The 22,547-nt window shown below is 49.0% G+C and overlaps 1 protein-coding gene across 2 annotated transcripts in view; it reads right to left on the bottom strand.

The window, feature by feature from the left end:
* Positions 1-550: 550 nt before the first annotated feature.
* The window catches only part of ARHGAP17 (Rho GTPase activating protein 17), an 89,961-nt gene continuing 67,964 nt past the window's right edge, over positions 551-22,547 (bottom strand). Inside the window, exons 15-20 of one of the 2 annotated variants that reach the window (XM_045047861.1) lie at positions 21,187-21,278; positions 18,781-18,937; positions 16,835-17,065; positions 14,660-14,829; positions 8,540-9,166; positions 551-1,415 (exon numbers count right to left, since the gene is read on the bottom strand). In XM_045047861.1, the coding sequence (XP_044903796.1) occupies positions 1,285-1,415; positions 8,540-9,166; positions 14,660-14,829; positions 16,835-17,065; positions 18,781-18,937; positions 21,187-21,278 (1,408 nt within the window). In that variant the 3' untranslated portion in view covers positions 551-1,284. The remainder of the gene's footprint in view (positions 1,416-8,539; positions 9,167-14,659; positions 14,830-16,834; positions 17,066-18,780; positions 18,938-21,186; positions 21,279-22,547) is intronic. The other variant, XM_045047860.1, reaches the window with a different exon arrangement.

Here is a 22,547-nt window from a genome sequence, read left to right as displayed (position 1 = left end):
TGATGTGCCTGGCAACCAACTCCACCAACGGAATGGTTCAAGGCAGCCGACGCTGGCAGCGTGTGTCCCTGCCTAGTCCCCCGAGGAGCCCGCCACGTCTGGGCCACCGGGAGCGGCTGTCATCAGAACGGGCATCCAGACCGTGGGCCCCACTCTGCTCTATTTCCCCACCTGCTCCTCCCGAGTCTTTCAACCCTGGGAGGGCAGTGCCTTCCCGCCACCGGAAAAGAGCGGCTTCGGGACTCCCGCACTGGGTCTGCGGGGCCGACTGTTCTGTCTCTGGCTGGACAGGGAAGGGAGTCAGGACCGGTAAGTGCACAGGAAGAGCCCGACCACGGAACACTCACTCGGGGACAGCCAGTCCGGGAGGTCTCTGGGGCACCTGGGGGCTGGCGTCACTGCCGCGACTTTGCTCTCCATTCCTTCAGGCTTCTACGGTCACAGACCCCCTGACGTCTCATCCGAATTCTATTTGGGTGAGAGAGAGCACGCACACACACACATACACACAGTCCACGGTCTTGCTTCTAAGAATGATAAAGTTTTCATATAAACCACAGAATATATTTAATTCAAATTAAACATGAAACTAGAATATTGTTCGGTCCTTATCAAGTAGCAATTACATTGTTTAAAAAAAAAAAAAAAGAACAGTACGTTTCTTTCTACATTCTGCAATCCGGCAAGGCACAGGTCACATCCAGTTTGCTGAGGTGACGGATCCAGCAGTCACCATCGATGCGCGTGGTTTTCGGGGGCTCGGGGAGGCACAGACCATACTTCATACAAAATGATTCTGCGGCGATTCTGAAGGAGAGGGACCTCCCTCCTAAGGTGTCAGAATCAAAGTCCAAGGAGCAGGAAGTGGGTGATCTGCATAATGAACGCATTTTATTAAATAGTTAACGCGGTATTCTTCATTCCGAACGGCCTGCACTAACCGCGCAGCGACAAAGCTTCCTCCCCACATCTCGGCGAGCATACTCCTTCCATTCTAGCTACTTCGTTTTCTTTTGTCTTTTTCCGTTTTTCCTTCTTTTAGAAATGTTTCTGGGCATGATTTCCTTCCCAGGAAAGAAAGCCAGCGTCCTCAAGACACAGGTCATTCGGCTTCAAGTGTCAGCCCCCACCCTGTCCTCGGGCTGCGGGAGGCGAGGCCCTGCACGTCAGGCCTTCGTTTCCCTTCACTGGAAGCTCTTCGCTGTTGGGTCTGCAAGGGTAACTGCGCACCTGCCCCTGCTCCACGCGCCAGGGTGGAGGGGGCCGGGCTGGGGGAGGCTTTCTTCACAGGGCGGTGCTTTCCGTGTCGTTGTCTATGTCCAACAGAATGCGCCCGGGCACGTCTCTGCTTGCGGAGTCTGAATGCGTGTCAGGAAAGGTGCTGCGAAGCGGTTCTGAAACTCTAGAACTGGTGTCTGGACAAAAACAGGAGACACGGGATGAGCGCGTGGTAATGCCGAAGCCGCCCGGGGGCGCTCCGAGAGGAAGGGGAGCCGGAAAGTCCGAGTCAGCCCATGCACACACGCCTTCTCGTGCTAGAGCCGCCATGAGCCCTTGGGAGCGGCGGTCAAGCCTCCAAGACCCCAGGGCAGCTCTCGGATGCAGCCTTGCAGCGCGTGCTCGCTCTGACCGAGGAGAGGAAACCTCATTCTCGCCAAGCCCTCTGACGCACTAACGGAACTCCCCTCACAACATCTGGGCCACGGGGACAGGTGTGCTTCACTGGAGACAGCCCCCTCCTCCGGGGCTGAGGGGTTATTCCTCTTAGCAATGCTACGCCAGCCTCCCACCAGTGACATTCGGGGCTGGATCGTTCTGGCTTGCGGGGCTGCCTGCAGGGTGCACGGCAGCAGCCCTGCCCTTGATGCCCTAGATGCCGTGGCAAACGGCCCCCTCTCCCCCAGGGTGACAAAGATGTCTCCAGATACTTCCAAATGTCCCCTGGCAACAACCGCTGGTTGACAATCACAGGGGGATCGCCAACATCCCACAAGTACTTTCTCTTGTCTTCCTAACTTATACTCCAGTTCCTTTTTCTTGTCTTATTATGTTGGCTAGAATTCCGTTAGCAAGAGGGCAACGCACAATCCTCGAGCCGTCGGTCCCTCACTCCTACACTCACAAAAGACATCGTCACCTACCACAGCCCTCCTCCTAGTGAGGCCGGGGAGTCTCAGATGCACTCACTCAGGAACAAGTGCTCACTGAGCACCCACCTGTGAGGGCACAACAGTGGACAAGCCAGCCCCTCGTCAAGACAGAATCCTTTGTCTCTCTAGTAGGTGTGTGTTCTAGAAAATTGTGAGAGCCAGCTGAGAGGTGTCAGGGCTGGTGCAGGAGAGAAGGGAGATGTTCGGATCTGCTGTGGTTTCACGCTGCCGGGCTGGGGTGGGTGTGCTGGGGAGTTTTCCCGTTATGCTTAAGAGACGCTTTTCCTGTACTTGTTGTCTTGTTCAGTGCCTCCCTGATGCCTAGAACAGTGACTGGATGATGGCTGACGCTCCATCAGTTTTACGGCTGGCCAGCTGCAGGGATGGATGGTGAAGAGTCATCCAGCCCGGCCATCTTCCCAATCCTCCCCTCCTACTGCCTCAGGCAGAGCAGTTGTGTCTCACAGACAAGACTCGTACCAGAAATGCATTGCAAATTCAATCCCCTTACCATCGTCCTAACCCGACAAGACAGATGGCGCAACCAGTCAGCGTCTCTTTTTAGCTCAAAGAGTCTACCAGAGACTGCCGAACCGCCACGCCCGGTGGGGGGTGCGTGATGCACGGGCACCGTACGCACTGGGTAGGTTCCTACTTGTTAACAGGTGGGTGCATGTGCAAACCAACACCGAGGGGCCGCAGATCCTTCTCAGAGGACAAACTTACTACCTTTCTTTTTCTTTTTTTACATCACATATAAAGAATTCCTGGATTTGTACTTCCCAGAATTCCTCTATTTTTGATGAGCACGCACGACCTCCACACCCAGGGAAAAAACGTGTGGGGGAGCCTAAGGGAAGTTCCCTCTGCCTCCTGCCTGCTGCGCCTGGTTTGCCTGAGGTTGGCAGGTACCAACCCTGCCAACCCCCCTTCCCAGCCCCCCTTCCCTCTCTTACGTGAACCATTTTTTAAAAAGAAGACAGCAGATCCGTTCACGTGCAACAGGTAACGTTTACATGCAACAAAGAGGCACGGGGGCAGAGCCAGCTTCCAGAAGGAGACTCCTCTTTGTCACAACGGCTGCCATCATGGGGAGGGTGCCGTTTCCCAGATACGGTGCTAAGCGTTGCACACACGTCATCACGGCACTCGCCGACACCTCCACACGAAATAACTCCACGGCAGCAGCAATGCCACTGTGGAGGTAAGAAAGGGGGACTCGGAGAGACTCAACCCCTCAGAGGATCGGAGCCACACCGGTTGGACTGTGGGGTCTAACTGACACAGCGCTTCCCTCCTCCCGACAGGAGTCTGTGTGTCCTCGGGTGAGGGTCCTGACAGAGAAGATGGTATCTGAGGAGATAATGCGTGAGTCTTAAACGCTCTGGTTCACTGTAGTAAAAATGAGGAAAGGTTATTTTAGAAAGATTCCCGCAGGAACTCTTTTCTGTTTTTCAAAAAAAAAATGCCTCTGAAACTTTCTGGCTGCGAATTTACATAAGGCATCATTTTTCATTAGATACGTTCTAAGAAGGGCTGGTCTTTGAGCATACAGCTCGGAGCTAAGTTCACAGGACTGATGTCTTATTAAAAAGCAAAAGACAAAAAGATGCCCAGGACGCTCCTTCCACTCAGGCAGAACATCACCCCTGATGTGGGGTTTGGACAAATCTAAGTGAGTTCCTTCCTGTTTTGAGTATCTGTATCAAGGATGTGGGCTCCCCGGGGGCCAGAACGGACACCCTGTGATTGAGGACACGGTCCTAAAGGTTTATCACGTCAACAATTGTGAACACGTGCTTTAGGTTGTCAGTTGACCCTCCAGACAGTCCAAGGGTATTCTCCCGGCCACTCCAAACACAGCCTTGGAATTACACTTTGCAGACACAACTGTGGGGTGACCTACCCCACCTCCTGACCCATCTGTCTGAGAGAATGACTCCCTTCTGCCCCGCAGCGGCTCACTAGGGCTGTCGGAGACTTTCCAGTCTGTCAGAGACTCTGCGTCAACTTTTTATTATTTTTACAAAGGAGAGATTCTGCTCAGGTCTCACTAGGATATTCACCTTGACATGATTCTGGTATCTATTTGTTAAAAATAACCTGCAAAGGGAAGCAGGAGCCACTTAAAAATGTCCAACTATGAGCAAAAATAAACCCGCTTCATATCATGCAGTCATTGAGAAGATGGGTTGTAAAAACATCGTAACATGGGAAGGGGCATATGATGTAAGGTAAAATGAAAAATGCAGGATCAAAAGCCATGATCACACACACCCTGGACTTTTAGGAAAGAAAAAATAGAGAAAAACCCAGAATATGAGTAGTGAACTTCTTCAATTGTAGCAGCGTGGCTTATCATTTCTAGTTTCCAAATTTTCTTTAATACCTATGGTTAATTTTTTAAAATGTGTTACTTTCAGGATGTAAAAAGAGGTTAGTTAAAAAAAAAAACAAAACAAAAAACAACACTGTGAGAACCAGCAAAGTGCTGAGTTTCGAGTGGCGGCCCCGAGAGCAACAGGACGTACCATCGCACAGCGGACGGCAGCCCTGGGGATATGTATTCTCAGGCTCACGAAATATCATGAAATAGTAAGAAATATCTTCTACTCCTGAGCACTGTCTTTTTAACCCACAAAAGAACTGCTATTGGGAAAATCAAATGGTGCATTAGAATCTAAATATGGGTGCCCTCCTGTGGCTGGGTTTTTTTATTTTTATTTTTATTTACTTATTTTTTTGAGAGAGCACAAGTCGGGGAGGGCAGAGAGAGACGGGGACAGAGGATCTGAAGCGGCCTCTGCGCTGACCGCAGCAAGCCTGATGTGGGGCTCGAACTCAACAAACTGCAAGCTCACGACCTGAGCCTAAGTTGGACGCTTCACCTACGGAGCCACCCAGGTGCCCCTGGGCATATGCATTCTTAAAGCGCTGACCTATGAGTGTAGGACATAACTCTGATTATCTGTTTTTTCCAAGATAAACATGATCACAGATCGCTAGCATTCACTTAGGACCCAGTGTATGCTGAGAACTGTAAGACGTCTTATTTTATCTGATTCAATCCCTTCAACAAAAATTCTCACAAGTGTCACCCTCTAACTGATCAGCCAGGCTGTGCCTTTGCCTGACGTTACACAGAGAGCTGAACTTCGAATTCGGGCCCAAGTCCACAAAGTTTTTCTACTACACCTCAAGCCTGCCTGGTACAGAAAAGGACAGAAATTAGAGAAGGCACAAGGCCAGCCCTGTGACCACCTGTCACACACGTCTGTGAACACACTTAGTACTCAGAGTGATCGAGAGCAAGCATGAACGAAGCCAGCATCGTTTAGTACATGCACTGTTAGTAGGGATGCAAGCAGGCAGGGTTAGGGTGCCCGGTTAGTAACAGGCGTTAGCGCACGAGTAACGATCATCAAGGAGCACAAAAGCTTTGGCCAATCAGGTGCCTTTTCCTTACCATTAAATATTCCAATTTGAGTTCTGACTGAATATGGCAGGTCATACATCTAAATTATTTAATAAAATGTTTCAATTAGAACACTCTTGGCTAAAATCTGTTCCTTTAAAAACAGCAAGATGCAAACTCTTTTACTTTCAAAGCTGAAAGGCTTGCGCGCTTTCTACAGTAACAATAAAGAGGAGCTTCGGAGGACATCAGAATCCCTCCGTTCTCCTGTGCTGCTAGACGATGGCGGTCAAATCTGCTTGGCGGCATCGATCTCCCCCAAGGGTTTATCCTAATCCCCAGGCTGTAATTCAACTTTTTAGGATTAAATGCTCTAAGCAAATAACCTGTTTTTAGGAAACTGTCTACGGTTGGTTTTCCACATGAAAACATAATGTCATAATAAAGGATGGCCTTCCAAGGAAGTTACATTGTTTTTCTTCTTGAAATACCCAAGAATGGTTCATAATAGCAGCTTGCTCAATACTAGTGGATGCATGAATCCTAAACGGGGCTTTCTGTGTGCTCCCAATGGTAGTCCAGGCGATTTTAGGCAATTAAAAGTTACTTCCGCAATACAAAAATAATTGTAGTGGCCTGGGATTTCTTGAGTTTAGGAGAATTCATAACATAGATTTTTAAATACTTAGGTAATATCTTAAGGCAAAGTACTTTCATATAAAATTTCCCTGATCTGATAAAGTACAAAGCATTACAGTGTTGTACCGGATCAATAAGATAGTTTTCTGGAATAAACACATGTGAGGTGGGAATGGTTTTAAAGAACAGACGTGATTCCAGTTGGTAGTTTTCCTATCTACGTAAAAGGAAAGATCTGCGGGTGAAATGCTGGTGTCATGAAGGGTTAAAAGGCTCAGCCTTAATTAGGGTTTCGTCGTGTCACTCTGGTGCACGACTTCCATACCCAGTGGGGCAACCCCAGACTGCTGGGTTATAAGGAGTCAGGATGTGGAATCATACTCGTGCCTTCCTCCACGCCTTTAAGGCCTCACTCATTTCCTTTTCTGGCTTCTACAGAAAGTCTTACTCAGACCGAGGCTGCGAACGCTGGCGAAGTAGCCCAACAAGGGTTTAAGGCTCAGATCAGCCGATTAGAGCAATGGTACGCATGACGAGAGCCCTAAGGTGTCCAAATGTGGACCCGGCTCAGATGAGGCTAACGGTGCCTTTTGAAAAGCTCGTATGGTTTAAGAAAGCAAAATGTAAGCGTGCTAGAACGCAAAGGAATTTAGTGTGGGATCTTTGGAAGAAGATCGGTTTGTTTGTTTGGTTTGGTCCTGAGAATTTCAAACATCAAATTAAGAAGCTCCATGCAGTTAACTCGCACTTAAGATATACAATTACAAATTAAAGCTCAAGACACAAGGAACACAATTTTCTGTGCCGACTGCACCCGAGTCCTCTTTGGTTGGACGTGATGAGCCGATCAACGACAGGGAAGTCACTGAGAAGAGCAGGACACTTACAAAAGGCTTACCAACAAGAAAGAAGGCACTCCTAGCATCTTAGGTGAGCGGCTTGAAATCGGGTTCTCAATCTACTGACAGCTACCTCGAATTTGGAGCACTGCAGCTCAAAATGCTTTTGGTAAGAACAAAAGTAAGGTCCACATGCTACAGAATGGACGGCAGGGGGTCCGGTAGCTGCTCCTGAGCACGTGGTCAAAAGCACATTTGCAAAACACGGCTAAGCAGGAGCGTATGGAGCTTGGTGCGAGCTGCTGGGGGGGGTTACAGACCTTAGTCCTGGGAACCTTCCCCACCTGTGAGGGCACTAGGAAGGGCATCTATTGGGAAACAAACAAACAAACACACCAATGTGGCTTTGTTTTTTAAAAATAAAAGCTGGAGTGTCATCATACGTTATTAACCATTTATAATACGTGCAAGTTATGCAGTATGTTCCTGGGGGAGAAAAAAGGTTATCAGAAGGCTAGTGGGTAAACCCTCATCATCTGGAGTACCCCCAGTCTGGGGTACACCATTGGCTCATTTTCAGCAGACAAGTCATGCAGTAGAGCTGCACAGCCCAGAGGTATATTCCACCTCGTCTCTAAAACTAGCCCCACGTAGAAAATGGAAAATTAAACTGTTGTGATTCAAAGCTCTAACTGCCATTTAAAAAAAACACATTTAAAAAAACCCCATCTACCTCACCCTTAAATCAAATAGTGTATTAGAACACTTAGGGTGGAATTTTGAAAAGAAATCACAATTAAATAAATGCTCGACTGTTTTCGACTGGGTTTTTTAATAAAAACACCCCGTCAGGTGGCTTGCTGAAATCTGTACCATCATCACCACCGGAAACAGGTTTCCATGGGGATTATGGGAAAATGTCAATCCTTCCCTCCCCCGCCCCTGGAGGCCGCACTCTGATGTGATCGCCCCCCCCCCCCCCAAGATCTCCCTTCCTGGGGCATCCGAAGTGGCACAGACCCTGTTTTTTTAAAGTTATACCTGAAATGCTTCACTATGAACATTTTTACCTTTAGAAGGAAAATAAGTATCCTAATGAGGAAGAAATGAATTTCATGCTTGTGTGGTCCAGTACCTTCCACATGGATTAGGTCATTACACTTAGAAAAATGTCAATGTAGGAGGTCTTAGACACATGATAAAACTAGAAGTCAGTGGCCAGCTAACTTCAAGGGCCAGGCACTAAATATTTTTAGGTTCTGCGAGCCCAATAATCTCTGACTATACAACTCTGTTATGTTAGCACAAAAGCGGCCGGAGACGATATGTAGACAAATTAGAGCCGCTGTGTCCCAGTAAAACTTCATTTACAAAAACGGGCTGGCTATGGACCAGATGTGGCCGCGTAAGGCTGGCTGCCCCCTGCTGTAAACCCAGGCCTGAATGGAAGGGGACAGAGACAACGGAGCGTGGGCGGGGAGCAGTTTCTCACTTACCCGTTACTATTTTGGAGGCAGTGGGAGCTGCGTTGCTGAGGGTGCCGTCCCCTGCGGAGTGGGCGCCAGGGGGATGTGGGGGCGGAGGCATGCTGGGCCGGTTCCTGGGCTTTGGTACTGGTCTCGGTCTCGGTAAGGTTCCGGCGTGTGGCTGCGCAGTCTCAGGGTTAGTCCCCGCCGCGGTCTGAGAAGCGGGCGGGCCGGGGTTCTGTTTTCCTAAAGGCGGAGTACTGGGGGGCGTCGGAGTCTGGGGAGGGGTGTGAGGTGGCTGCTCCAGTCCCTGCTCGCCGGCCGGTGCCGTGGGGGCGGGCGGGCCCTGGCCGCCGCCGGGTTTGGTGTGCCCCGGGGGCGGCGCGGCCTGCGTGGGGGGCTGCGGCGGCGGGTGGCTGGGGGCTTGTATGGGAGGCAGGCTGCTGGAGTACCTCCGGGGCGCCGAGGGCTGCGGGGCGGCGCACGGCTGGCCCGGGGCCTGGCCCGCCTGCTGAGTGGGAGGAGAAGGGCTTCGGGCGGCTGGCTTTGGCGACAGACTGGGCGGATGCTGAGACGGTCCCGGAGAACTCTGGCCCCCGGGGTGGCCGGGAGGCGGGTTTCCTGGTTTCGGGGGTGCAGGAGCAGGTTTTTTAACAGCTGCAAAGGAGGAGAACGCCTTTCAGTGAGAAGGGCACGGCGGCGAGAGCCAACGCCATCTTCCGCGGGCGAACCCGCGTGGGTACCGTGCGCCCCCGCGGAAGGACGCCGTCAGGGGGACACTTCGCCTTGGCGGTCGTCCTCCCCCAAAGCCCTCGGCCCCGTCCAACCAAGAGAAAACCAGCTGCCCGCACAGATGGAGGACGTCCTTCAAAATGCCTGACCCGCACTCCCCCACGCGGTCAAGGCCAGGGAAACGCACGGGAGGTCAGAAACCGTCACGGCCCAGGGGAGACTCGGGAGACGAGATGACGCAGTGTGACGCGGTCTCCTGGGTGCCGTGGCCCCGCGGCGGGGAGTGAACGCCGGGGAGCGGCTAGTTGTTCAGCAGTGACGCCGCAGGTGCTGCTTGCCCGGCTGTGAGAGGGCACCCCGGGGACCTAAGAGGTCAGCAGCAGGGGAAAGCGGGTGCGGGGGTACAAGGGAGCAACCAGTACTGTCTGCAGCTTCCCTGCAGATCCAAAACTGTTCCCAAACAATAAGTTTCTATTAAAAAAAAAAAAAAAAAAAAGAAAAGAAAAGCACCTCATACACACACAGAGACCCTTAAAGACCTGTTGTTTTATTTTGCATTTTTAAAGAGTTTTTAGTAATCTCTACACCCGATGTGGGGCTTGAACTCAAGACCAAGAGTCGCATGCTCCTCTGAGCCAGCCAGGCCCCCCATGACCTGTTGTTTTAAAAGTTCAGTAAGAATAGGGGCCCCTGGTGGCAGAGTCAGTTGAGCTTCTGACTTCCGCTCAGGTCATGATCTCATAGTTCATGGGTTCGAGCCCTGTGTCAGGCTCTGTGCTGACCGTGTGGAGCCTGCTTGGGATTCTGAGTCTCCCTCTCTCTCCCCTCCCCACCACTGTCTCTCTCTCAAAAATAAGTAAGTGTTAAAAAAAAAAGTTTAAAGTCCAGTAAGAAAAGAACTCAGTCAAGGGGCCGCCCCCCTACACAGAGTCACTGCTCTTAGCTCACCGAGCTGCCCTCATGTCAGTCCCCTTCCCTGGTGGCCTGATGGCCCAGTAAGAAAAGGGGAGAAGCGAGAACAGCTAAGGGGGCAACAGCCAAGCATGACTGATCTGCCTACACAACATACCATGGCCCCTTGCCCTAAGCCAGTTTCTTCAAGATGGCTTGATTTTTTTTTTAATGACAGAAATTCTACCAGTTCCAGAATCACTTGAATGAACAGATATATTCTGGATATAAATATAAATAAATCTGGAGGAACTGCCTTAGGTATATCTACGGAGAGTTGAAGCACTTCACTACCTTCCCGGTATCAGCTGAGATCAGCGTCACTAAGGAGCCATGGGAGTAAAATTTGCTACCAACAGTGGGTCTGGAGACCGGGCTTTGGGCTGGGAAAGGTGGGTGGAGAGGCTTTAGTATTTTTCTTTTTTTTTTTAAGTTTATTTATTTTGAGAGAGAGAGTGCGTGCACAAGTGCAAGTGGGGGAGGGGCAGAGAGACAGAGACAGAGACAGAGAGAGAGAATCCCAAGCAGGCTCTGAACCATCAGCACAGAGCCCGACTTGGGGCTTGAACCCATGAACTGTGAGATCATGCCTTGAGCTGAAATCAAGAGTCAGATACTTAACCAACTGAGCCATCCATGCTCCTCAGTATTTTTCAAATTGTACCGAGATTCTACTCATCTTCCCAAAAAGGGATAGGGAAATTAAGGAAATGTTTCATTCGCACCAGCACCAAGCCCGGCCCCTTACATAAACTGTCTCGGTTGAGTCTCATAAGCTCACATTGCAAGATGGACGTTGTTATACCCATTTCACGGTGGAGAAAACTGAGGCTCAGAGAGGTCAAGTATTTGCAAAAGCTCACACAGCTGGCAGAACCGCCTCACAACCATGTTCTGTGGACTCCTTGGACTCTCTTCATCCCTTTCCTTCTCCCTGCACAGCCTGGCTGTCTGCTCACAGGGCCCAGATTTAAGGAATGAAAAGGGTATAAAGTCTCCTTTGCTCTGCTGGCCTAGAACTTTTGACCCCAGACCTTGGAAGACCTTTTCCCAAAGAAACAACTAACCAGCGGACAAAGGAAGGAAACTTTGGAATATTAGCTGTACTCTGGCTACCATAAACAACTTAAAAAAAAAGTTCTGGGGCGCCTGGGTGGCTCAGTTTGTTAAGTGCCCGACTTCAGCTCAGGTCATGAGCTGTGAGGCTTGTGAGTTCGAGCCACGCATCGGGCTCTCTCCTGTCAGCACAGATCCTGTTTGGATCCTGTTTCCCTCTCTCTCTGCCCCTCCCTCACTAGCTCTCTCTCAAAAATAAACATTTAAAAAAGAAAAAGTTCTAGTTTTTTGTTCTGAGCAATATTAATTATGAATTCACATCAAGTAAAAGACTGTTCCTGTGGCGCCTGGGTGGCTCAGCCAGTTAAGTGTCAGACTCTTGATTTCGGCTCAGGTCATGATCTCACAGTTCATGGGTTCAAGCCCAGCATTGGACTCCACACTGACAGTGTGAAGCCTGCTTGGGATTCTCTCTCTTCCCTCTCTCTCTCTGCCCCAACCCCACTTGTTCTGTCTTTCTCACTCTCTCTCACAATAAATAAACTTTAAATAAATAAATAAATAAATAAATAAATAAATAAATAAATAAATAAATAAATAAATAAAAAAAGACCACTCCAGACAGGAAAGGGTGTAGAGGGAATCAGAAGAGGAAGCAGGAGAGCTGGGTGCCGGGGAGATGGGAGAAAGGTGGACTTTCCATAGGACAAACCTATGAAGGTTTGGGGAGGCTGAGGCAGGGGCAGAAGGTTCAGACTAATCCTGTGAGGAAGCCGGAGGTCTGTGGTTTACGGAAGCAGGAAAGACTCCTAATGTGGCATAAGGAGAGCCTCAACCCAAAAGCAGGATTACACCCAGAATCCAGGAAGAGAAGACCTAATTACGCTCCAGGATAAACTGGGGTACAGACGAAGATCCTCAGGGGAGAGGACCACCTTAAAAAGGACCACGTGGGTCTGTGACCAGGCAGCATATACCTGACTTTGCCTCCCTGCCTGTAATTTATTTTTATTTAAAAAAATTTTTTTTAATGCTTATTTAGTTTTTTTGGAGAGAGAGAGAGTGCGAGCCAGGGAGGGGCAGAAAAAGAGAGAGGGAGACGCAGATCTGAAACAGGCTCCAGCCTCTGAGCTGTCAGCAAGGAGCCTGATGCGGGGCTCAAACTCAGGAACCGTGAGATCGTGACCTGAGCCAAAGTCGGACACTTAATGGACTGAGCCATCCAGGGGTCCCTCCCTGCCTGTAATTTATAAAAATTCCACCTAACATTTATGTTACGCTTTATAAAGACGGTGCTTTCATGGGCATTCCCACAATATACCCCTTAAGAAGGCATTTTAATTTCTACTTTATATTTGTAGGAATTCAGTTAGGAAAGGTTAAACTAGCAGCCTTTGATCCAACCAGCTATGTGACTTGAGGCATAGCTACAGCTCAACTTTTCAGTCTGAGGCCTTTTATTATTCATCACAATTGCCCCTCCCATGACCAGCATTGACCAGGCCACCTGAGAGTAGCTGACTCCCCTGAAGCCGGCTGTCCCTGAGGCGTCTGCCACCCCCTGGGCGGGTGAGATCCCAGCTTTCTAAGAGGTACTAGGGGAAACTGGCAACAAGTTAAAAGACAAATTTAAAAATTTCAGATCAAGAAAAAAATGCCCGGAAAGAAAGTCAGTGTTATGACAGAGGAAGACTTGGTGACTGGTAGGGACGGGAGTGGTCATCAGTTCAGAGGGGGTAATTGCGGAGGGCCCATGGAGGAGGTGATTTCTGAGCTGTGACCTGAGTGGTAAAAAGGAACCACGTGTGGAACAGAACAGAGAGCCCAGAGATAAGTCCACGCACAGACAGTTGGTCTTTGACACCAAAAACACACAGAGGGGAAAGGACGGTCTCTTTAACAGACGGTGTGGGGAAAAGTGGACATCCACAGGCAAAAGAATAAAATTCATCATCAGGGAAACAGAAATCCAAACCATAATGAGGTACCTCATATCTATCAGAGTGGCTATTATTAAAAAAAACAACAAAAAAACACAAAAGAAGTGCTGGCAAAGATGTAGAGAAAATCGAACCCTTATACACTGTTGGTGGGAATACAAGTGGTACCGTCATTATGGAAAAGTGAGGAGACTCCTCAAAATATTAAAAATAAAATTACCATATGATCCAGCAAACCCACCTCTGGGTACTTAGCCAAAAGAACTGAAGTCAGGGTCTCAAAAAGATACTTGCACTCCTGTGTTCACTGCAGCACTATTCACAATAGTCAAGATATAGAAACAGCCTAAATGTCCATCGATGGGTGACTGGATCAAAAATGTGGGATATACATGCACTGGAATATTATTTAGCCTTAAAAAAGAAGGAAATCCTGCCACACACAACAACATGGATGAACCTGGAGGACATTACCCTGGGTGAAATAAGCCGGTCACAGAAAGACAGGACTGCACGAAGTATCTAGAAGAGTCAAGCCCACAGAATCGGAGAGTGGAATGGCAGCTGCCAAGGGCTGGAGAGAGAGCACTGCAGAAGGGGTAACGGAGGGCTGCTAACTAACGGACACAGAGTTCCAGTTACACCAGATGAGTAAGTTCCAGAGGTCTGCCGTACCACAGTGTGCCTGTAGTACTCTTAGCAGTTTAAGAGGGGAGACCTCACGGTAGGTCTTCTTATCCCAATAAAATTTCAAAAGAGCCACGAGAAGATGTTGTGGGTCAGAATGTTCCGGAAGAGAAGACATGGAATGTGGATGCTCTAAAGAGGGAATGAGCTCAGTGCAGGCGAGGAACAGAGAGCAGACCAGCGCTGCTGGCAGCTTGGTGAGAGAGAGCAGTGGTTAAGAGCGGGGCCCAAAGGCAGGCCCGACCACACAGGGCCCACGGGGGAGGTTTACACAGAAGCCGCTGGAGCCTTTCAACCGAGAGATGACACAATCCGCTGTGTTTTCAAACAGTCCCCCTAACTGCCGGGTGGAGGGCTTGCAGGGGTATAGGTGAGGACGATTTGGATCACATGTCAGCGTCAGGACCCAGAAAGCCCTGACCACCATCTTGAGGGTTGCAGACCCATAAAGCTTGGCTACTATGGAGGCTGTGGTGCTTTCGAAACGGAGGGAGGGCTTGGCCTGCCAGATTCCTGGAAAACTGGGAGCACTGCTTCTGAGAAGCAACCTTCGTTTGTTGGACTTTGTGCCTTAAACATACTCAGCAGTGCCTGTTTCTCTGCTCTCCATTATTTCATTTCTCTTCACTGACTTTGCTCTTAAAATGACTGATTTTTCTGCTTGCCCTTTCATAAACAGACATGGCCACGATCTGTCGGAAAGCCTTGCAAGTGAATCCCCACGCTAACCCAAGGATGTCTGCACATCCGTCCCTAAGGGGAAGGAGTAAAGGTGGCTACTTACCTCGGCGCAGAGTGTGCGGGCTGGGGCCGGCGGAATTGTGCCCTGGGCCGACCGAGAGCTGATGGGAGCCAGCCGCTGTCTGGGCCTGGTTCGGGCCAGCGGCCATCTGACTGTTGCTTCTCCCCGGGGTGGGTGCGGGGGCAGGGGCAGAGTCCTTGGGTTTCGGCGGACTAAGGGGAGCAAAGTCAAGTTAGATGTCGGACGGTCCCAGCTGGAAAGCTAATAAGCAAGCTAAAAATACCAGATCCCAGCCAGAGTTCTCACCTCCACAGGCAAGGAGGTGATCTGGAATTTGAAACAGTTCACACTGGGTCTACAAAGCTAGTATTTGTTTGGGGCCACACAGGACTAAATATTTCATGAGATTCATTCCATCAGACTGTCTTTCCACTCTTCTGCCCCTTGAACATCATGATAGAGACCATTTCATAGCAACCAACAAGAAATTTCTAGTTTGCCTGTACTTAAGATTGGGCAATACTGAAAAACACAAAAGGGCTTTTGGACTTCAAACTAATGAGATTTTGACACATACGGTGTATAAAACAAAGCAAAAGCTGTGGCAAAATACTAGTGCTGTAAATTACAAAGTACTCGGCTATTATCAATAGTTTGGACTTGAGGAAAGAGAAACCCTTTGATCGCTCAAAGTCCGGAGCTGGTTAGCAGCAGGGGAGATGGAGATCGGAACTCGGGCTAGTTCCCGGGTCAGACCCTCTTACACTAAACCTGACAACTACATTTTGTCAGGGTCACCAAACAGTGAATGCCACTAGCCAAGTGTACACAAAAATGTCTACAAAGCATAGAAAACAAAGGCAAACCGAGGACTGACATTCTATTTGTCCATCTGCAGTGAATTCTGATTATTATCTTAAATAATGTATTTAAGCCTTGATTGAATGGGTTGAATGCTAACAGGTATATGAAAATGTGAGGGTTTGCGAGTACTTTTTTCCCAAAGAAAAAAATTTAAGCCAAAACAAAGACGTGTGGAGCAGCGGTTAACGAGACAACACGGAGCCTCAGTTATTTTTCACCAAAATGTGAACTTGCGCAAATTATGGACTAAAAAGGAATTCAGGAAGACGCAGAGAGTCAGAGTTCAGGTGTGACGACCGAACAAGATTCCGCTCTCGTAAGCAGCTGGCTTACGAGGAGGCACTCCCTCCCCATGCAGAGGACAGGAAGTGAGGGAGCTCTCCCGAGGCAGCTTCGTCTCTGCACACAATGTATGCAGAAACAGGTTATCCTTGTTCTGTGCATCTGTTTTACTCAATATGTGATTATTTAGTGCTTTATAGAGGGCCTCAATAAACATTTGAGCACGTGCTCTGCAGAGGGGCTCATCTTTTACAGCAGCTTCCGGTCCAGAACCACCTGAGATACCACTTGAAGTGGCCTCCAGTGGTCATCTGCCTGGGTCAGTGTGGAGAAGTGAATTCATGCACATTAAACAGAAATCTCAAGCTCAAAGGTCCTTTTTTTTTTCAAGCTGCTTGCTGTATATTTGTACCCCACTCCAGATGGTTAATCTAAAGGAATCAACAAAAGAGCCTTTTAAGAAAATTTATCATATTTTTTACCTTGTACTCACATTATCAATTTGCCTACGAGACTGAACGCTAGGGGTTGGGAAGGTCTCAGTCACCAACTGCATCTAGTACAGCGTCCAGTACTCAGTTAGTTATTCAATAAGTCTGACTGGATGGATGGATGGACGGATGGACGGGTGGACGGGTGGGTAGATGGATGGGTGGGTGAGTGGATGAGTGAATGAATGAATGAATGAATGCCAAGGATACTATAAGTAACTTGCTACATTCAAGTGTTAACCAGTTAGCACACTAGATGGCAACAAGCGAGTGGTCAATGGACATCGAGTGCACATCCAACAGCTAAAAGAGGTTTACAATACGGCTAGCCACCTATTGGCTTCCAGCACCGAAGCAGTACGGTAAAGAATGCAAACGAATGTTGCTTCTTTTGGAAAACAGGAAAGGAAGCAAGCAATTTGCAGTCTTTTTTTCCCCATCCTTTGCCAACCAGAAGAGTGAAGGCGAATCCGGTTCACTCTCTGCCGAGTGATTCTGTGGGCCTGGATGCCGTGCCCACAGGCCAGCCCCTGCGAGAAGGCTGGGGCACCGGGCACCCAGCAGAAGCCGGCCTCCTTACCTGTCGCCCAGGCTTGGCCCCTGCTCCAGTATGCCCGCAGAGGAGGGGACAGCCCCACCCCCTGTGCTGCTTTCAGCCCTAGAGCTCTGGGGAGGGGGCTCTGGGCCCGCAGGAGCCAAGGTGCCGCCATCTGTGGGCGGGAGTGGCGGCTGGAAAGCTGGGGCTATGTGCTTTCTATTTAGAGTGCCACCTCGCCGGTGGGCCTGGAAGTCCATAAGCTTCACACCAAAGCTACACAGAAAGAAGAAACAGTCAACACACCATGCAAGCTGACTACTGAGACAGAAGCCCATCGGTCCACGCGTGTTGAAACCCACACGCGTGGACAGCCCCCCGGTTGCCCAGCATGCAGTGAAGCGGCGCGGACCAGGTTCGAGGCCATCCCTATTACCAAGGCAAGCAGCTCACCCGGGCTTTAAACCTGAGCGAGCCGACAGACCCGGTCCCGATCAGTGTCCTTTCTCAGTCTGGGGGTGAACAGCTGCAAGCCAACGGGCGGGCCTCGTCTCGAGTGAGTGGCATCACGTTAGCCTGCCTAGCTGCGTGCCACCCAAGGGCCACCTCGAGTCTGTGTGTTTGGGGGATGAGGTGGGAGCTGAGTGGGAAGGTTGTGACGCCACTCTGCTTCTTGAGCCGAGATGTAGAAACACTGGTACATGAGTGTGCAAAGAATAGATCTGAAAGGGTCCGTAACCTTGGGAAAAACAGTTGCTTTTGGGAAGGAGATGGCAGTTGGAGGGTGGGGAGGAGGAAGATTCACTTTTCGCTTAAGATTCACTTGATGCGTGAACTTTCAAACTCTTCAGTTTGAAAAATCGAGGCGCATGGCTTCTTGAGCTCATGTTTACTGGGTCAGCTGGTGGGGAGAATCCACCCCGGGGGGTAACCAAGAATCGTTTACTATATGCCAGTCAGACCCGTTAACACTGCATTTTGTAACCTAAAGTCCGTGAAGGCTCATTTCGTGGTGGACAGTTTGTCATCGAGCAGCAGGACCAAATGTGTGAATGGGACTGCAGAGAAGTAAGGTCTCGGCACGTAATAAATGCGGGCTTCAGGGGGACCGAGTAGGGAAGGAGAGCCTTCACCGTGGATTAAAAACAACCACTACCAGGCAAAATCAAACAAAAAAAGATCACAGCTCGCTACAAGATCGGGTGATCGAAATAGGAGCCTGCTGTTTAGCTGTAATGTAACACCACGTCTGTGATGTTATTACTTATGCGTGTGCAAGAACAGCACGCTACTCAAACAGGCCTAACTTGGCCTTACTGGTGAGTAAGGGGTATTTCATCATACACACTGAGCAGGCTGGCCTCTGAAGACACAAATCACAAAGAGCCTTACTAACCTTTGAAAATCCCACTAAAATCGCCCATGGAGCACAGCACGGAGACCTACGGTCTCTCACTAGATCTGATACCACCATCTTTTTTTTCTTCCAGAATTGGAAATACTCAAGTTTCTCCAGCTGAACATCAGATTCAGTGGTTGGCTTCCACTGAAGGGCCACGTTCTATCCAAAATAGGTCTCTTTAAACACCAAGTCACGCAACTTACTGTGAGAGGTGGGTTATTCTCACACTCGCTCCTGGACATCTGTCCACAATATTTAACTTTTCTCCCCCGCCCTCTCTCTTTTCCCCGAGTGCGTTCGGGTGGCTCTGTCACGTGTATGATGCCATCCCACAGACCACCAAGGAAAGCCTGGACGCACACGGTCTGGATGTTAGCAGACAAGCTACCCATCTGTCTTACGTAAGTCATATTAATGTTTGGAATGAACTAGAGCAAAATTCCTTAAATATCTGGACCTAACAATCACGGGGGCATAGTGGGCCATTCTCATGACAGGTCGGCTGAGGCCGGACCAGATACCGAGGGTTCAACCATCCTTCTACATGACATCTGCTGGTGGATGCGAGGGAACAGCTCTGAACACACACCTCTCCTTCTTCACCAAGTCCCCTTCCATTACTGCCATGCTGGCAGGTCGTTTCCTCTCGAGGGTCCCTGAGTCAGAGTCATTTCCAGTGTGAGATGAGTGATTGGAATTTGGGGTGACGAGAGGCACGAATGCTTCTGAGACGTTAAATTCCACCTCTGCAACAAGAGAAAGAAACAAGTGTACAGGCACACCTCGGAGACGCTGCAGGTGCGCCGTCCGACCACTGCAACAAGGCGAATATCGCGATAAAGCAAGTATCACGATAAAGTGAATACCCCAATAAAGTGAGTATCGTCATGAAGCAAGTCAAGTGACTTTTTTGGTTTCCCAGAGCATATGAAAGTTAGGTTTACTCTATACGGTCATCTATTCAGCATGTAATAGCATTATGTCTAAAAACACAACGTATATACTTGAAATAGAAAGTACCTTGGTGGCTCAGTCGGTTAAGCGACCAACCCTTGATCTCAGCTCAGGTCATGATCTCACAGTTCACGGGTTCAAGTCCTGCATTGGGCTCTGCACTGACGGCACGGAGCCTGCTTGGGATTCTCTCTTTCTCCCTCTCTCTCTGCCCCTCCCCCATCTCTCTGCCCCTCCCCCAACCTCGCTTTCTTTCTCTTTCTCTCAAAATAAATTCACTTGTCTTTTAAAACGATTTTATTCTTAAGAAATGCTAACCATCATCTGAGCTCTCAGTGAGTCATAATCACTAATCACAGATCACTACAACAAATATAATGAGAAAATTTGAAATACCACAAGAATTACCATAATGTGACAGAGACACGAGATGAGCAAATGCTGTCAGAAAAACGGCACCAACAGACATGCCCAATGCAGGGTCACCACAAGCCTTGTCTGTAAAATAATGCAGTATCGAGACGCGCAATAAAGCAAAGCGCCATAAAATGAGGTTTGCCCACGTGTGACGAGAGAGCAGATGGGGGCACAGAGCTTTAAAACTCCCTCTGCTACGAGAGCCTCATTCTTCAGCCCCTCAGCCCTCATTGCTTCACAAGTGGAACCCCTGCACTCTCCTCTTAGGAATGGTTTGCCAAGGGGTACCTGGGTGGCTCTGTCGGTTAAGTGTCCCACTCTCGATTTTGGCTCAGGTCATGAGCTGGTGGTTCATGAGATTGAGCCCCACGTTGGGCTTGGTGCTGGGTGTGGAGCCTGCTTGGGATTCTTTCTCTCTCTCTCTCTCTCTCTCTCTCTCTGGCCCTCCCTCATTTGTGCTGGTTCTCTCTATCTAGTAATTAAAAAAAAAAAAAAAAAAAAAAAAAAAAGAATGGTTTCCCAAGCCAGGGGAGGTAAAATGAAGGAACTAGAAATAAGGAAGGGGTGTGATTCAGAATATAACTTACACGATCCCTCTGCTTTCTTCTTTGTTTAAAAAAAAAAAAAATCATGGAATATGGACAAGGGCAATAAGCATGGATTACTTCTTTGGATAAAAAAATGAAAAGTATTTACATTTTGATTATAAAATGCAAATAAAAGGCAACACCAACTCTGTACTGCCTGTAGCAGTTTTTCCAAGACTCATTTTCCCAAAGAAATCTTGGGCAGAATGCCAGGATTCACTCAGACATCACGTATTTGTTGAGCAGCCTACATGAGGGAGGTGGGATTCTCGATGGTGTGGAGACCGTGGTAAAGAAGAGGTGAGCCTGGCCTGGGGTCATTCATAGAGCTCACAGAATAAGGGGCGGGGGTCTGGACTCCCAAAACATGCCGACCAGTGGCCCCAAAGAGGGTCGTGGAAACTCTGAGGATCCCAGGACTACAACAGACGCAGTTTGAAAATCTACGGCCTGTAGACTGAAATCCTACTTCTCTGACATGCCAACTCCGACCTTCACAAAATGGCTCCGATCCACCTATCCTGTGTTACCTTCCACCTTTACGAAAAAACCAGCTCTCTGCCTAGAGAAACAAAAAGAGGTCTTCCCAATGGAAAACTGCACATTCAGTGTCACCTCTTCTACAAAGCAATCCCTGGTTCTTTGTGCCCAGCATCTGACTTTGTCAAACTATCCGCCTTTCTTTCTCACTCGCCATGTGTTACAATATCTGTTTATGTGTCCTTCTCCAAGGGCCAAGTTCCTCCAGGGGACGGACAGCATGTCACCACCAGCATGTGGTGCCTAGTGGGTATTCCAGTATACGTTGGTTAGAGCGAACAACTCCAGTGTTAAGTGAAACAAAGCGAAACACAAAATAATGTGGTGGCCAATACGTCAAAGATGAACGTAAGCGGTCTATTTTAAAAAGAAACGCGAAAAAGGGAAATCAGTTAGGTAATGGTGAAGGGATTACTGATGCATTTTCTTCTCAGAAGAATTTCTTATACTGTTATTGTGTTGCTTGGGCGGTCAGTGAAGTTGGAAAGGTGAATTACCTTCAGGGAAGAACCAGTCGGCGTGCTGAATGATGGGCTCAATGACCGCAACCACGTGGACAGATGTGGCCGCTGCCATTTCAGCTAGCGACCTGCAAAGGACATTCACAAAGTCAAAGTGCTTCCCCCAGGCAGGCTGTGTCACGGCAGTGTAATTACTTTAAAACGATAAAATCTTCAAGCACAAGTGCAAAAATTAGATGCACGGGGCTCTGACCTAGGAGTGTGGCGGTGATGCCCCAGGAGGAAAAACTACCCCCACTTGATTATCGCTCCTTGGTCTGCGTGCACCGTGTTAACAGCGAGGTGAGCCAGTGAACAACAGTGTTCAGTCCAAATGCTGATTTTAAGTTGGTTTGGAGCAGGATGTCACCCAAACATTTTCCCACCGTGTTCCCACAGTGTTGCCCGTGGTAGTTATCTTGTAAGACCCAAGATACCATCACCAGTTTTGCCCATAATACAGCAGTAAGTATGTATTGTTTTGCTGTGCCCTTCATATCAGAAAGCCTGAGCCCCCACAGTAAACATAGTATTAAGGGGGCACCTGGGTGGCTCAGTCGGTTAAGCATCTGACTCTTGCTTTTGGCTCAGGTCATGATCTCACGGTTCGTGGGTTCGAGCCCTGTGTCAGGCTCTGTGCTGACAGTTCAGGGCCTGCTTGGGACTCTCTCTCTCCCTCTCTCTCTCTGCCTCTCCTCTGCTCTCGTTCTCTCAAAATGAATAAATAAACTTAAAAAAAAAAAAAACCCCACAGTATTAAGGCTGTGATATCTGGTCCCAAGATACGTGTTCAGAAGTTGACAGTGTGAATGTCAGGGCTCAAAAGGAAGAAAATAAAAATCACTATCCCCGCTGTCAAGGAGCTCACGTTCCAGTTCAGAGTCAGAACACCCACCACAGAAGCCAAGAAGCTGCGAAGGCCTGACACCCAGGGAGCCCCCACGTGCCTCAGTGAACTCACCTCACTGAACTCAATGTTTACAACACGGACTGTTACAAGGTCTGGGTCATAAATGAGGACACTGAACCCCCAAGAGGCTGGAGCCCTTGCCTGACTGCCCCAAACCTCCCTCTATACCCCTCTGACCTCTCTTCCCACCGGGAAGAACATCTTCACCCCCATTACCAATCAAGCAAACGTTCTAGCTCCTTTCAAATTCCAGCTTAAAATGCAAGCGCGGTTGTACATTTTCCCCACTGCCCACTCAGTCCTCCCTTCCGTCCTTCTGGATTCTGATTGCCCTTGTGCCTTAGAACCCTGCTGGACTAGGGAGCAACTCTTCACTCATGATCTCAGCCAAGTTTTCTTTTTGAGGAGATACTATCTGCTGATTGATTTGCAAGACCTTTCAATATAT

The sequence above is a fragment of the Felis catus genome, chromosome E3, assembly GCF_018350175.1.
Source record: "Felis catus isolate Fca126 chromosome E3, F.catus_Fca126_mat1.0, whole genome shotgun sequence".
NCBI lineage: Eukaryota > Metazoa > Chordata > Mammalia > Carnivora > Felidae > Felis > Felis catus.
Note: the sequence above shows the minus strand (reverse complement) of the source record. Positions and strands in the feature narration are given on the sequence as shown.